The 16,561-nt window shown below is 40.9% G+C and overlaps 1 protein-coding gene across 2 annotated transcripts; it reads right to left on the minus strand.

The window, feature by feature from the left end:
• Window positions 1-2,213: 2,213 nt before the first annotated feature.
• Window positions 2,214-13,217, minus strand: Insl5 (insulin like 5). 2 transcript variants are annotated; one of them, XM_046451126.2, is made up of 3 exons: window positions 12,733-13,217; window positions 5,245-5,364; window positions 2,214-2,711 (listed from the first exon to the last, which is right to left on the minus strand). In XM_046451126.2, exons 1-3 carry the CDS (start codon window positions 12,755-12,757, stop codon window positions 2,479-2,481), a joined length of 378 nt encoding a protein of 125 aa, XP_046307082.1. In that variant the 5' UTR covers window positions 12,758-13,217; the 3' UTR covers window positions 2,214-2,478. The 2 variants fall into 2 exon arrangements, with proteins under 2 accessions (XP_046307082.1, XP_046307081.1); XM_046451125.1 differs by lacking the exon at window positions 12,733-13,217 and having other exon boundaries at window positions 5,245-5,434.
• Window positions 13,218-16,561: the final 3,344 nt, after the last annotated feature.

A 16,561-nucleotide genomic window follows, 5' to 3' on the forward strand; every position in this document is an offset into this window, starting at 1 on the left:
GTTGTGTCTTAAACACTTTGAAACTTGATTCAATATGCTTTGATTTCACTGGTTTTCTTGTTTTCTAACTATTTTACATTATGTGCTTGCTTATAATATTTGTTTTATCTTAAAACATTCTGATTATACTATGGACATTCATTAAATAAACATAACAAATAAAAGAGAGAGACACACCTTTGGGGGAAAGCAAGGAATGAGAATTTGAGGGAGAATGTTAAGGATGCATTGTGGAGTTCCCAGCTCTTCTTCTAAAGGACACTTGGAGAGGGATGAGTATGGGAAGGTATGTAGGAATGGTATCAGTCTGGTGATCTCTTGGTTCTGATGGTCTGGTCAATCTCAGGATCCTTAGGCTGACATGGTCTTCATTATCTGATCAGGAAAAGTCCCCTAAATTAAATCTTTTTCATGATATCAGATCTCTCTTTTTAATTAACAATGTACAGGTAGATTGACAGATTTCCCAGGAACTGGCAGTCTCCTGCAAGAGAGACTGGTGTACCAAGTAACATGCTTGGAAAAGTATGTGGAACTTAAGAATTAAAATCTGGGGCTGGAGTTGTGGCTCAGTGATAGAGTGCTTGCCTGGCATGTGTGAGGCACTGGGTTCTATTCTCAGCACTATATATAAATAAATAAATTAAATAAAGGTTCATCAACAACTAATATATATATTGTATATATCTACATATATATATATATATATGGTTTAAAAAATTAAAATCTCATTTCCTGTTCTTCCTTCATGCCTTCTTTCTACCTATTTCTTATTTATTCTATCCTATCAGGAGTACCTTGTGGTAAAGAAAACTTTGACTAACAGTCCATTTAGTATGACTGCTTTGATTCATACTGAGCAGCTTAAGTTTGGATCCAGTAAAACACAATCCACTTAGCTGTGTTTAGCTGTGTGACTTAGGACACATTTTCTTTTTCTTTTTTAATTTTCAAAATTTTTTCTTTTTAGATATACATGATAGTAGTGTATTTTGACATATTATACACACACGGAATATAACTTATTCTAATTAGGCTCCCATTATTGTGGTTATGATGTGGAATTTCACTGGTGGTATAAATGAACATGGGAGAGTTATGTCCAATTCATTCTAGTGTCTTTCCTATTCCTGTCCCTTTTCCTTCGTTCATTACCCTTTGTCATAATTCCACTGAGCCTCAATTTCCTTATCTGTGCATTGATGATAAAGTACTGTTTGTAATGTATGAAGGAAGGGTTTAAATGCTATGCACAGCATGTTGACAAGACCACTCGACATGGAGGGGGTAGTGTTCAAAGATTGACTATGGTACTAATAAGAGTGGAACTTCAGTTGAACAGAAATTTTGACTTTTTTTACAACACAACTGAGGGGTTGGCTGTCAGAGTAGAAAAGAAAATGTTGTTTTGTGGTTGTCTTATCTTTTTATCTGTGAAGATATCTAACTGCACAACAATGGCTTGGCTATCTGGGTCTTGGTTTCTCAATTCCAGAATGAGAACTGTCAGAGTCTGTAAACAAGTCAAAATAATACCTGGCATTTTGCCAGGGGAATGTTAGAGTTCATAAACAAGACTGGATGGTGCCTGGCAAAATGCCAGAGGGAGTGGTTTGAGAAGTAACAAAAGCGAGCCATTAAGTGTGGAGATTCCTTATTGGTTGACTGATGTATCTAGTTTATGCTAATTAGGTAAGCTGTGTGGAATGTATAAATACTGCTCCTGTCCTGCAATAAATGGCTCCTACTCCTGCTGTATCAATCTACACAAGTCGTTCGTCACCCCCCGGTTATTTTGCTGCAGCCGGACTGCGGCAGAGAACAAAATGTCCTTTTATCTCTGCAGTAGAGAGGCAAAATCAAGGTGGCCCAGACTTCAGGAAGGAGCTCATTGCTCAAACAAACTCTGAGTTTCTGTTGTTTATGGGACTTGATTGACACATATATGCCCCTGGCTTTTCTCAAGGAGGTATCAAAGGACTACATTTTCAGGTCTTTTGAAAAAAAAAAAAAAAAACTCCTTGATTCTTATTTAACCATAAGTCAATGTTTAAATTTCCAGTGATACACAATGACCAACAAGTTTTTCTGGATAACAGCTCATTTTACCTCCTTTATAATGCCTATTTTTCAAGTTTTACTACCATCAGCATTTTCTATTTACTGTTGTAAAGGTATTCACAAATTTTAAAAGAAAAAAAATCACTATGAGCTTGGTTTAATGGCATTTTTATTTCAATTTGCACAGTATTTTAAATTTCAAAGCATTATTTAGAATTGGAAAAAAAGTGCATTCACCTTGGCAAAGGGAGAAAATAGGCCTCACTGTATTTTTAACCACTAGATACAGCTTTTAGAAAAGACCTGCCAACTGAAAGCCATGTTCTATGATGGAATACTAGCATCCTACAAGGCAGTAGAACAAGGAGATTAAATGCATGCTAAAGCTCCACCACCCATCGAGAATTTGCTTTTGCCTTAACAAAGTGTGCTCAGATCAGTCATGGAACAGCCCTCCGTGCAGCACAAAGTTTCTAAGTCTTGTCTTGACATCACCAAATGTTTCTTTGACTCCCAACGCCTTTCCGTGGGTATCTGTCCATCCCCAACATGTTCCTCGCCTGAGGAATCCACTTTGGGCAGGTCCTGGGCTATGTTTTCCTCAGAAGCCTCATGTCTATTTGGGAGTTGAAAGTAGTTTCTTTTCTCACCTGTAGGAAAGAAAAAAAAAATACTACCTTAAATAGCCCCAACAAAGAAGGCAGCAGCCACATTCTGCTCTTGAAGAAATGAATTAAATTTCTGAAATGAAATTGAATCCCACATGTGATTTTTAAAAATATTGTTCTGATTTCAGAGAGATTTGGCCTTTGAGGAACAGCTCTGTCATGTCTACTCTTCATTTTGCAGAGTAGGAAACTTCAATTTAAAGAGTTAAGAGTGTCCATTGGCTGGTTAGAGCCAGATCAAGGCTTGACTGCTGCTGGCCACCTCTGCTGCTGGTCACCTCTGCTCCACAACTAGCAGCTTCCCAAGGTTTTAGTTACTTGCTATAAGCAAAGGAAAACCCTGTGTGTTCCCTACAACACTGATGAGAAAGGAAGGGCATGGAGACTTAAACTTCTATATCTGAAAATAAAATGTAGGACTTTGTTCCCAAAGTCCCCACATAGCTTCTCTCACAATTCATTTCAAACTTACTTAGCACACTAGCTATCACCAAGAAAAATTAGATGAATAAATGCTGGTTGGTAAACCAGTAATTAACTATATAAAGAATGTATGGGAAAACCTGTGAAAGTTTTAGTACATAACATTATGATTTTGGTGGTGTCTAAAAGAGATCGACTTATACATTCATTTCACTGCCCCAAATATTTCAGAGATATTTCAAATGTTTTTTTTTTTCCTAGTACATTTTGGTTTAATAATCTAGAGAGCAACATAAATCCTAGTAAATATGCATACTCTCTTAAGATTAAAAAACCCTTATTGTTTCTATTGCTACCTAGTAATATAAGCCTCAATATTAAAGCAGTAATGGCAAGATCATGCTATTTCAAGATATTAGACCACCAAAATATGAACACTGTGGTTCATTTTCTAAAATATTTTATTTACCAAGTTCATTTTAAGCTAAATTAGAATTTTTACAGTCTTATATGCAATTGCAGCATTTATTACTAATCAGTTCTTATATTTTTTATTGTAAAGCATAACAAATAAAACCCATTGTTAAAATAGAATCTTTTAAAATTTTTTATTTGTTCTTTTTAGATACACATGACAGTAGTATATTTTGACATATATACAAGGAGTATGACCTAATCTAATTAGGATCCCAGTCTTGTGGTTATACATGATGTGGAGTTCACTGGTCATGTATTCATATATAAATATAGGTGAGTTATGTCTGATTCATTCTACTGTCTTTCCTATTCCCATCCCAATTCCCTTTTTAAATCAAGTACAAAAAGATGCATACTGTATGATCTGACTTAAATGTGGAATCTAAAAATAGTGGAAACACAGATGGAGAGAGGAGAATAGAAGTTACCTGGAGCTGGGGCAGGAGGATGGGATTTTGGGGAAATACTGGTCAAAAGGTACAAAATTTCATTTAAATGGAAGGATTAAGTTTGAGAGATCAACTGTACAACCTGGTGACTACAGTTAATAGCAACATATTCTATTGTTGAAAATTGCTAATAGAATAGATTTTTAGTTCTCACCACACATTCATGCACATACACACATACACAAGATAAATATGTGGGTGTTGTATGTGTTAAATAACTTAGCCATTTCACAGTGCATACAATATTAAAACAATATGTTGTATATACACAATTTTATTTGTTAATTTATAAAAAATAAAGTAATAAGTGCTGTAATTCATTGCAATAGTTTACTCCCTTTGATGCAGTGTAGAATAAACAAATATTTTGACTCTTGAAGCCAGATAAAACTGATTCGCTTCCTAGCCACACAGCTGACCCAGAAAACTGGGTGGAGAGTTTTCTCCTTGGTAAAATGGTAAACAGTGATAATATTACCTACTTCTTGCATCCTTATCAGACTGAATGAAATGATACATATAAAACTGCTTGGCACTTAATAAGTGCCCAATAAAAATCAGATTTCTTCCTTTCATCATTATTTGACACCTACCTGAATTCCAATTTATTACATTAAATAGTTATCTTGGTGTGAAAGTCTTGCTATGCCAATAGTCCCTTGAAATTGCTTACTTCTATGTATTGCACATTGATAACACCTGCAGTAGATGCTAAGCTCATGAAAGGAGCCAGGCAATCCTATGATTTCGAGCAAAAGACTAAAGAAAATGAGATCTTATCTTTTTTAAAGGTAACTCACCTGTTTCCCAAGCCAAATTCAGTTTATTTGGATAATCCCCCAGACTGATATAGAAATGGCTTAGGAGTTCTTAGAGAAATAGTTATTAAGATAACTGTTAAGCCAGGCGCAGTGGCACACACCTGTAATCCCAGCAATTTGGGAGGCAGAGGCAGGAGGATTGCAAGATTGAAGCCGACCTCAGCAACTTAGCAAGACCCCTTCTCAAAATATAAAATAAAAAATAAAAGGGTGGAGGATGCAGCTCAATGATAAGGCGCCTCTGAGTACAATCCCTAGTACCAAAAATAAAATAACTGTTAAGAAAATCTAAGGGGAAAAAAAAGGCAGGTCTAGAGAGTAAGGGACACAAGTGAGCCAAATTACCTTGCTGAGCTTGAGGGATCCCCTCCAGGTGCCTTCTCCACCTGGAGCTGGCGCAGATGTATATGACTGTTCTTCTGTACTCCAGCCCACAGAGCTTCACAATCTCCTTGCTCCTCGACTCTGAGATGGCAAATAGGACAGAGAGTAAAAACAGAGTGAAAATGGAGCCCTTCATTTTGCTCAGAACTGAATGAGAGTCAGATAGGGAGTAAATTGCCCGATCAAGTTTTAAAGAAACCCTCACCCTTTTGACCAATTTATACTAACATCCCTGACCCTTTATTGGTCAAAACCTCATTTTAACAATATTTGCTAAGCACATAGGTTACACTGTGAAGTTCTGATAATGTGTTTTTATGATCATTGCTAGCTATTCGGTCACTTCTGGAAACCATTATTTAACTGTTAGTCACGTTTGTGAGACAATAAACAGACACTCTCTTGGGAGACATCACGGAGACTCATGGACTCCAGAAGCAGCCAAGCATGAATCCCAGTCTCTGCTTTGCCACTTACTGACTGATGCAGGGCAAGTTTCAAACACTGAACCTTAATAACCGTATCAAAAGAATGGGAAACCCCACCTGATAAAAGATTTTTTTGAGTATTAAAAGCAACATCTATGTCAATGTGGTGGAAAGCCACGCTTACCAATGCAGACTGACACGTCCTGGGTTTGATTCCTGGCTTCCCACTTACCAGATCTAGAATCTTGGAGCAAGTTTTTTCAGTATTCTTATTTGTAAAATTTGCTGCTGGTAATAGCTACGTCAGAGAGCTAACGAGATAACATGTCTCCCACTTGATACAATAAAGAGTCAACAATTTGCTGCCCTCTTCCCCAACCATCAGAACTGACTAGGAAAGACAACTTATGTTCAGAATTGAGGAGAACCTTGACTAAAATCTTCATTGCTATTCTTCACCCCTGACTTAAGTTGCCTTTCTAAGTACACCTTTCTATTATAACAGAAAACTGAAACTATAATCCCAAACAGCTAAATAATGAAATTTCTCTTTCGGTAAGCCCTCTGAAAACATATTTCTGCAAAGCTCTTAACCTAAACTGAGAAGGATGGCATTTAAGATCTCAAAGAATTGATGACTTGCTTTTGAGCAAATTGAGAAAATAACTGTTTAGTTGATTCTGTGGGGGGAAAAAGAATTCCCTCAGTCTGTGGCCAAGATCCTATCACCCACACTTCCTGGTCCATCATTTTCTTTTGTAGGAAGCAGGAAAAGACAATAAAACATATACATTCTGAACAAAAAGTATTCTCTCAGAAATCAACATTATTTCAAATAGTCTGACTTTCTCCATCTCTCTGACAGCAGCGTGGAGAACAGATGAAGGGTGGCAAGACTTGAGATAGGAAAAACAAAGAAAGACTATTGTGATCATTTAGATGAGGTGTGATGATGGCCTAAACTAAGGCCAGAGCAGAGTGTCTAGGGCAAAGGGCTATTCAAAAGACAGGAGGCTTGGTATTGATTGGGTATCAGGGTAATAATGTACAGAGATCAATGAAAAGTGGTATCTAAATTTCTGGCTTGCACAATTGAGAGGTATATAGAGTCATTTGCTATGAAGGGACCAAGGAAGGAGGAATAGTTTTGTGGTCAGACAAAGCTATTTCATCTTTTAATGGAGCAAAATTACAGGTGAATCTGTCTTTTGTCCAGGAGATAGCTGCATCACTAAACCTAACACACCTGGAGCACCAACAACTCTTCAGTTGTTTATAACCAAACTTCTTCCATCCTTTCAAGATTTGTATTCCCTGCCTTGATAATGCCAGTTTTCACAAAGCACTACAGTGGAGCTATGATCAGGGGCTATCAACTGGGATTTTTCACAACCCAATGGATGATCCCTTTCGTGAATGCCAGACATTCTGGAAACTGAGAAACTGAATCCTTTTGTCACCCTCACTTAATCCCTCTGTTTTCAAAATTAGTTTCCTTTTCTGCCAGCTTTGACGGTCTCTTCAGGGCTCATCTTGGGATGCTGGTGAGAAGCCACTACAATCTGAACTCAGTCGATAGAAAAATGGAGGCAAGCTTACCAACCTGGTCAATTATCCAGCTGAAAAAGTTAAAGGCCATAACAAAAGCCCTAGGTGTGCAGCCTCACATCTGGAGACCTCATTTTCCCCCTTTTAAGTTCAGAGGGTTAGGCCGGATTGCTCAAGGGCTCTTCTTAACTTGAAATTCCAAGTCTTGCTATAATTATGTGATCATGTTATTCTTACCTCAAAAAGCTTCAGAGGCAAAGTGGACTGAATGATACATATATGATTGTGGGAAAACAAACTCCGATGTCATGTATAACTATAATGAACTAATAAAAACATTTTTTAAAAGACAGGAAAAAAGGAATGAAAACCTAACAGGTTGTCATATAAGACTGTCCTCTCGGGTCTCCAAATAGCACTCCTTCCACATATTTCAGGGTCCAATTGGAAGACAATGAAAATGAATCTTTCCATTTATGACCAGCCACAGTTTACTGTTTGTACATCTAACAGGAACATTTAAACCTTTTTGTTTGTAGGTTGACATAACTATTTGCCCTCATCTAGTCTGTTATTCAGTTTACTCTTTGTGTGGCTTTTAACATTGGGGCTGCTATAACAAAATACCAGTGACTGGGTAGTTTATAAATAACAGCAATTTATTTTTTATAATTCTGGAGGCTGGAAATAGGAAGGTCAATGTGCCAGCATTTTTAGATCCTGGTGAGAGCCCTCCTCTGGTCTGTAGACTGCTGCTTTCTCACTATCTCACATGGTGGTAGGGTAAACTAGTTTTCTGGGGTCTCTTTCATAAGAGCATTAATCTTAATTATGAAGACTCTGTCCTCATGATCTAATCACTTTCCTAAGCCCTCAATTTCTAATACCATCATTTGGCAGTTAAAATTTCAATATGACTTTTTGGGGACACATACATTCAGGCCATAATAATATGTAACGGTCCTACATTATAGTTTCCCCATTTGTGAGAAATAACCTATCTTTCATAATGTTATTTTGAAGTTGCAGTGAATTAAAATAAATAAAGCACCTATTATAATATGTGGTGCTTATAGATAATAACTTAGCATCATTTGCAATGGATTAACAGTTTTTATGTTTGGTTGGAACTAGTTAGTATGGGAACTTTACTGTGTAACTCTCAATCCTAAACAATCCATAAATTTGCACTGCTGTAGTCTTTTTCTTTTTTGCCTTTTATTCTTCCACAAATAAATTCCAAAAAGGTAGTGTAAAGGTTAAATTTAAGTTTTGCTCTCCTGTTAAGTTTAAGTTCTGTTTTCCTGGAACCCGAAACTTATGTTAAAAACAGTTACTTATGTCAAAATGTACCCTGACCCAACACCCGCTGACAAAACACATGATTATTCTGTAATGGTTATTTTGTAACAATCCCACCCTCGCACCCTAACTGCCATATGAACTTCCCTGTTTAAACACTGCATAAAAACTCTGCTTAAGCTGTGCTCAGAGCTCCAGCTTCTCTCAGGAGAACTCTGAACCCCAGCATGCTGGTCCAGTAAACCCCTTTGCTTTTGCATGAGACAGTCTCTTGGTGGTCCTTTCCTCCGACGTTTGCCCGACCCTAACATTTGGGGGCTCGTCCGGGATTTGGCAGCGGTGGACGAAAGACCCCAACGGACATTTCTTGGGGGAAGTAAGGCGCCTCCTTTTTGTTTTGATTTTGTTTTCTTCCTTGCGATCTCTCAGGACTTTTAATTTTAGGGCTTGGCAAGGTGGCTGTTGGCGGAAAGCGTAAGTTCTCCCCAATGGTGGTGGACAGACGTGTCTAGAAGCCACAGGCCACGTCCCCAGGGGACGCCTTGGTGGACTCGGGAAATCGAGGGACGGAAGTGCCCCAGATGCGAGGGACAGAAGAGCCCTCAGCTCAGGTGTATTTTGCCACTGATTCAGACTCAGTGACTCTGCTGCCAGCCCGTCAGGTTCTGCCGGCTACTCAGTTTTGGTTTCTATTTCAAACTTGTGGTGGACTTCTATTGTTTGTCTTTGTTGTCTGTGTCATTACTTTCACTGTTTGCATATCCCTCATTATGGGACAAGGTACCTCAACTCCCCTGTCTTTGACCCTTGATCATTGGACTAAAGTCCACTCAAGGGCCCAGAATCTCTCTTTTTCAGTGAAACGCAGGAACTGGCAGACTCTCTGTACATCAGAATGGCCCACTCTCGGAGTTGGATGGCCCCCAGAAGGATCCTTCCACCTCCCTCTAATCCGAAAAGTCAGAAATATTGTCTTCCAGCCGGGGCCACATGGTCATCCAGATCAACAGCCATATATTCTCACTTGGCAGAACTTCTGTAAATCTCCCCCTTCGTGGGCGAAACCTTTTCTTGTACCTGCCTCCACCTCTACCCCCACCATTCTGTCCCTCAAACCCTCCGCTCCTTCTCCTCTTCCTCCCCCTCTTCCCTCCATCCTCCCTGAATCTCAGGATCTAACCTTACTAGATTCCCCTCCTCCACCCCCATATCCCTTGCCCCTCAGCTCCCAACGTCCTATAGACAATTCCCCTGAAGCACATCCGATCCCTTTGGTAGAGGAAACTGCTCCAGATGACTCCCTTGCGGTAAGCCCAACTCCTCCTCCATCGGAGGAAATTGGGCCAGCAGGGGGAACCCGCCGACGGCGAATAATTAAGAATCCTGATGCTCCAGTAATGCTCCCCCTCCGCCCCTACGGGCCAATGATTGATGATGGACAAGGGGGAGAAATACAAGTTTACCAATATTGGCCCTTCTCCTCTTCTGATCTATATAACTGGAAAAATAATAATCCCCCTTTTTCTAAAGATCCCACCTGACTCACAGGTTTAATAGAGTCACTGATGTTTTCACACCAGCCTACTTGGGATGATTGCCAACAGCTTCTAGGGACCCTCTTCACAACTGAGGAACGAGAGAGGATCCTCCTGGAAGCCAGGAAAAATATTCTTGGACCAGATGGACGACCAACCCAACTTCCCAATCTAATTGAAGCTGCCTTTCCCCTGAACAGACCCAACTGGGATCCCAACACCCTCGAAGGTAGGGAGCATCTGTCCACTTATCGCCGGACTCTAATAGCGGGTCTCCGAGCGGCCGCCAGACGGCCAACTAATCTGGCCAAGGTAAGAGAGATTATCCAAGGGCCTAATGAGTCACCCTCAATGTTTCTAGAGAAAATTATGGAAGCATATAGGAGATATACTCCTTTTGATCCTTAGGCAGAGGACCAAAAGGCATCTGTTGCAATGGCCTTCATCGGGCAAGCTGCCCTAGATATTAAAAAAAAAGCTACAACGTTTAGATGGACTACAAGATATGACTTTAAGAGATTTAGTCAGAGAGGCTGAGAAAGTGTATTATAAAAGGGAGACAGAGGAAGAAGGGAGAAAGAAAGGGAAAAGAAGGAAGATGAAAGGAATAAAAGACAGACTAAGATGTTGGCAAAGGTCCTGGTCACAGCAGCAGACAGACTAGAAGTTAAAAAGCAAGGAGACAGAAAAGGGTACCTGGGCCCACGCTAAAAATCGCCCTTGGCTTCAGACCAATGTGCTAACTGTAAGGAAAAGGGACACTAGGCCAGAGAATGCCCTAAAAGGAAACCGTCACGCCAGCCAGCCATCCTAACCCTGGAAGATGATTAGGGGAGTCAGGGCTCGGACCCCCTCCCCGAGCTCAGGGTAACTTTTGAAGTGGAGGGGACCCCAGTAAACTTCGAACTGGACACAGGAGCAATATACTCAGCCCTTAAAACTCCATTGGGCCCCTTATCAAACAAGAGGTCACTAGTTCAAGGGGCTAATGGCAGTAAATATCGGACTTAGACAACTAAGAGAACTATGGACTTGGGGAAGGGTAAAATTCATCACTCTTTCTTGGTAATCCCAGAATGTCCGACCCCATTGATGGGCAGAGATCTGCCAAAATAACCTTTAACCCTGATGGTCCCCAAGTGGAGTTTCTGAACCCTTCAGTAAAGACTCCCATAGTCACAGCTTTAACTATGTCAGTAGATGATGAACATCAACTCTTCATGCCCTCTAAGACTGATCAAACCGGCAAGATACCCCCAAAATGGATAATAAATTACCCCGGTGCCTGGGCAGAAACTGCTGGACTAGGTTTAGCAGTCAAACAGCCTCCGATAGTAGTGAAATTAAAAACCTCTGCCTCCCCAATCAATATTAAACAATATCCTCTAAACAAAAAAGCTAAAAATGGAATAAGGCCTCATATTCAAAAATACTTGGCTCTAGGGGTCCTAAGGCCCTGCCAATTGGCCTGGAACACTCCCCTACTGCCAGTAAAGAAACCTAGAGGAGACTATCATCCTGTGCAGGACTTAAGGGAAGTCAACAACAGAGTACAGGACATTCACCCCACAGTACCTAATCCATAGAATCTGCTTAGTACTCTAAATCCTGAACAAAAATGGTATACTGTCCTGGACTTAAAAGATGCCTTCTTTTGTTTGCCTTTACATAAAGATAGCCAGCTACTGTTTGCTTTCGAGTGGGTGGATCCAGAAACAGGAACATCTGGCCAACTAAACTGGACTAGACTCCCACAGGGGTTCAAAAACTCCCCCACTCTCTTTGATGAAGCCCTCCACAGGGACCTCAATAACTTCAGGACTACACACCCAGGAGTCACCCTGCTTCAATATGTGGATGACCTGCTGCTGGCAGCTGACACCAAGGAAAACTGTGAGTCTGAAACACGAGCACTATTATCCGAGCTTGCTCGGCTTGGATACAGAGCTTCTGCCAAAAAGGCTAAAATCTGCCAGCAAGAAGTTATTTTCCTGGGCTATTCCCTTAGAGATGGCAAAAGATGGCTCACAGGGCCCAGAAAATAGACTGTTGTGCAGATACCACCCCCATCTAATAGGAGGCAACTTAGAGAGTCTCTCGGGACTGCTGGCTTTTGTAGATTATGGATTCCTGGGTTTGCATCCCTAGCTGCTCCTTTGTACCCACTGTTGAAGGCAAACACCCAATTCCAATGGACCCCCAAACATCAGCAAGCTTTTAATGATATTAAAAAGGCACTGCTATCTGCTCCAGCTCTAGCACTTCCGGATGCAGAAAAGCCCTTTACTCTTTACATTGAAAAAAAAAAATAGTCCGAGGAGTGCTCACTCAGACTTTAGGGCCCTGGAAGAGACCTATAGCCTACCTGTCCAAAAGGCTAGATCCAGTGGCTAGCGGGTGGCCCCATTGCCTAAAAGCTATAGCAGCAGCAGCCCTTCTAATAAAAGATGCTGATAAATTAACGCTGGGACAGAAGCTAACCATTATAGCCCCTCATGCCCTGGAGAACATCATTCATCAGCCTCCAGACAGATGGCTATCAAACTCTAGAATAACTCACTATCAGAGCCTGTTGCTTGACAAAGACAGAATAACACTGGGACCCCCAGCCCCACTTAACCCAGCCACACTCCTACCTGAAGAATCATCAGAGCCTGTCATCCATGACTGTCAACATATACTGGCAGAAGAGACCAGTATACGACAGGATCTAAAGGATCAGCCACTGCCCCATCCTGAAGTCGTGTGGTTTACGGACGGCAGCAGCTTCCTCCAGGACGGTAAGCGGAGAGCTGGGGCAGCAGTAGTTAGCAGGACAAAAGTCATCTGGTCCTCTAGTCTCCTGGAAGGGACATCTGCACAAAAGGCAGAGCTGATCGCTCTTATGAAGGCATTAGAACTAGCAACAGGCAAAAAGACCACCATATATACTGATAGCCGATATGCGTTTGCTACCGCACATATACATGGGGCTATTTATCAGCAAAGGGGGCTATTAACCTCGGCCGAAAAAGAAATAAAAAACAAAGATGAGATTCTCCGCCTTCTCTCAGCAGTGCAAAACCCCAAATAACTAGCTATAGTGCACTGCCCAGGGCACCAAAAGGGAAATGATCCCGTGGCGGTCTGAAACAGAAGGGCAGATGAGGAAGCTAAGTTGGCAGCTCTGACCGGAGTAACCGAGTTAACACTTTCCTCACCGGGGGAACAACAGTCAGGAGATTTAACTGCATCGGAGTACCCAGGCAATTTGACACCTGAGGACACTGAAACTGAACTCCTTGACTCCACCGGGCCTAGCCTGCAATTTCAAAAAGCCCTACACTATGTTAAAGATGTGCATCAACTCACTCACCTTGGTTCAAAAAAACTACAGGCATTCCTGAAGGACCAAGAGCAGAAATTTCCGCTGACCAGCACACAACGAAAAGAAATAGCCAAACGGGTAATAGAAGCCTGCCGGGTCTGTCAATTGGTTAATGCTTACCCTTCCAAGCTTCCTACAGGGAAGCGCCTACGAGGGACCAGACCAGGACAATTCTGGGAAATAGACTTTACTGAAATTAAACCAGCAAGGTATGGACTTAAGTATCTTCTAGTTTTTTGTAGATACTTTTTCAGGGTGGGTTGAAGCCTTCCCCACGAAAAAAGAAACAGCTCAAGTGGTAATCAAAAAGATCCTGGAGGACATCTTCCCGAGATTCGGCCTGCCTAAGGTAATAGGGTCCGATAATAGACCGGCGTTCGTGGCCCAGGTAAGTCAGGGATTGGCCAGGACCCTGGGGATTAATTGGAAGTTACATTGTGCTTATAGACCCCAGAGCTCAGGACAGGTAGAAAGGATGAATAGGACTATTAAAGAGACCTTAACAAAATTGAGCTTAGAGACCGGCATAAAAGATTGGACTATGCTCCTACCTTATACACTGTTTCGTGCAAGAAATACTCCCTCAGTCTCTTTATGTAATCTTACCCCCTATGAAGTTCTCTATGGTACCCCTCCTCCAATAAGAGACCTAACCCCAACTTTGAAACTTAATGATTCCTTCCATACTCCCTTGCTTGACAGACTTAAAGCTCTTGAAAAAACCCAGCAGTACCTGTGGAAACAGCTGGCTGCTTCCTGCCAACCTGGAGACGAAGGGACCCCACACCAATACCAAGTGGGAGACTTCGTCTATATAAGACGACATCAGGTGTCATTCCTGGAGCCTCGCTGGAAAGGAACCTGGTGGGCATGTGACTCAGGGTTAACTCCTTGCATTTCAGCCCAGATATTTAACAACTCTGTAAATTATTGTGTAATGGTACAAATATTTCCCAGAGTGCTCTATCATGACGCAAATCCATTTGAAGATCAAATAAGGGGATATACCACCCGATTCCGCCGGGAACCTGTGTCCCTCACTTTAGCCATATTATTAGAAATAGGAGTTGCTATAGGAGTGGGTACAGGAACCGCTGCCCTGGTCCATGGGTCTCAACAAATGGCCCAATTACAAGCAGCAATAGATCAGGACTTAAAAACATTAGAAACCTCCATCACAGCCTTACAAGAGTCCCTAACCTCTCTCTCTAAAGTTGTTTTACAAAATAGACGAGGGTTAGACCTCCTCTTCATGAGGGAAGGGGGACTCTGTGCTGCCTTAAGGGAGAAATGTTGCTTCTATGCTGACCATAGTGGGGTAGTCAAAGAATCAATGACTAAATTAAGAAAACACCTTGAGGAGCGACAACGAGAGAGAGAAACTCAAAAAGGATGGTTTGAGTCTTGGTTCACACAATCCCCCTGGCTAACTACACTCTTATCAGCCCTAGCTGGTCCTTTAATAATCCTCATGTTATTGTTAACTGTGGGACCCTGTTTACTCAACCGTGTGGTCTCCTTTCTCCAAGCTCAAATTGGACAAGTTAAACTTATGGTAATAAGACAACAGTATGTCCCTTTAGCAGACACAGAGTGTGATACCCCTCAATAATCTGTCACTTCTAAGATTAGAAGTACTCAGAAAAAGAAGTGGGGAATGTAAAGGTTAAATTTAAGTTTTGCTCTCCTGTTAAGTTTAAGTTTTGTTTTCCTGGAACCCGAAACTTATGTTAAAAACAGTTACTTATGTCAAAATGTACCCTGACCCAACACCCCCTGACAAAACGCATGATTATTCTGTAATTGTTATTTTGTAACAATCCCACCCTCGAACCCTAACTGCCATATGAACTTCCCTGTTTAAACACTGCATAAAAACTCTGCTTAAGCTGTGCTCAGAGCTCCAGCTTCTCTCAGGAGAACTCTGAACCCCAGCATGCTGGTCCAGTAAACCCCTTTGCTTTTGCATGAGACAGTCTCTTGGTGGTTCTTTCCTCCGATGTTTGCCCGACCCTAACAGTAGAGCTTTAGGGTACTGTATCTTGAAGTGTTTTCTTTAGAACATGAGTCTTTGCAGATATTTTGGGAAAAAATGATTCCATATTAATAGACCCTTTCTTAGAGATTGATAATGTATATTAATATAGTAAGGACTCAGAGAAACCTTATTGTTAGGAAATTTCTTCAACCTTAATTCAACTTTTCTCCCACATATTTAATCCTGGAAACTCTCTAATGATGGAACTAACATCTAGGATAGTCATGCATTTCCAAAGTAGACATTTCTAGTCTTTCTCTGTTCAGGAATATGATAGGATTATATTTCTCTGTTCCTTAAAGTTGGACATGTGACATATTTGGGCAAATGTCAGTGGAGGTGACATATATCACTGGAATTTAAGGATGGGCACAGACTGCCTCTCCTTTGCCTTGATAAATAACAATTTAACGCTGGAAACGGGTGGCTGCCTCTGTATATTATGGAGTAGAGAAGTCTATTCACCTATAATGAATGTGCAATATGAATGAGAAAGAAACATTTATCATTTAAACTCGCTGGTATTCAGAGATTGTTGGTTACAACAACATAACTTGGCTTCTCTTGCTGAGTATAATTATCTTTAAGTAACTGACATCTTGCAGATGTAGAGAATGTTTATAATGATCCAAGATTTTAAAACAGGTAAGATCAGTTGTTTTTTGTTTGTTTGTTTTGGGGGAGTTTTTTTTTTTGTCTGTACTGAGGATGGAACACAGGGGCACTTAATCACTGAGCCACATCCCTGGCCCTATTTTTTATTTTATTTAGAGACAGGATCTCACTGAGTTTCTTAGCACCTTGCTGTTGCTGAGGCTGGCTTTGAACTCTCCTTTCTCCTGTCTCAGACTCCTGAGCCCATTGGGATTACAGGCGTGTGCCACTACGCCAAGCTCAAGATCAGTGATTTGACTTTAATGACTGGAATTAATTTCCACATGCTCAATATGATTATCTGAAGTTCTACTGTTAACATAAACCAAAAATTCAAATTAAGAAGACCATGGATTTAGTAAACACCTTTCACCTGTATACCATTTGTCAAGGAACTATGGCTACA

This window comes from Marmota monax, unplaced genomic scaffold (assembly GCF_021218885.2).
Source record: "Marmota monax isolate L192 unplaced genomic scaffold, Marmota_monax_Labrador192_F-V1.1 WCK01_AAM20220418_F8-fsc00023, whole genome shotgun sequence".
Taxonomy (NCBI): domain Eukaryota; kingdom Metazoa; phylum Chordata; class Mammalia; order Rodentia; family Sciuridae; genus Marmota; species Marmota monax.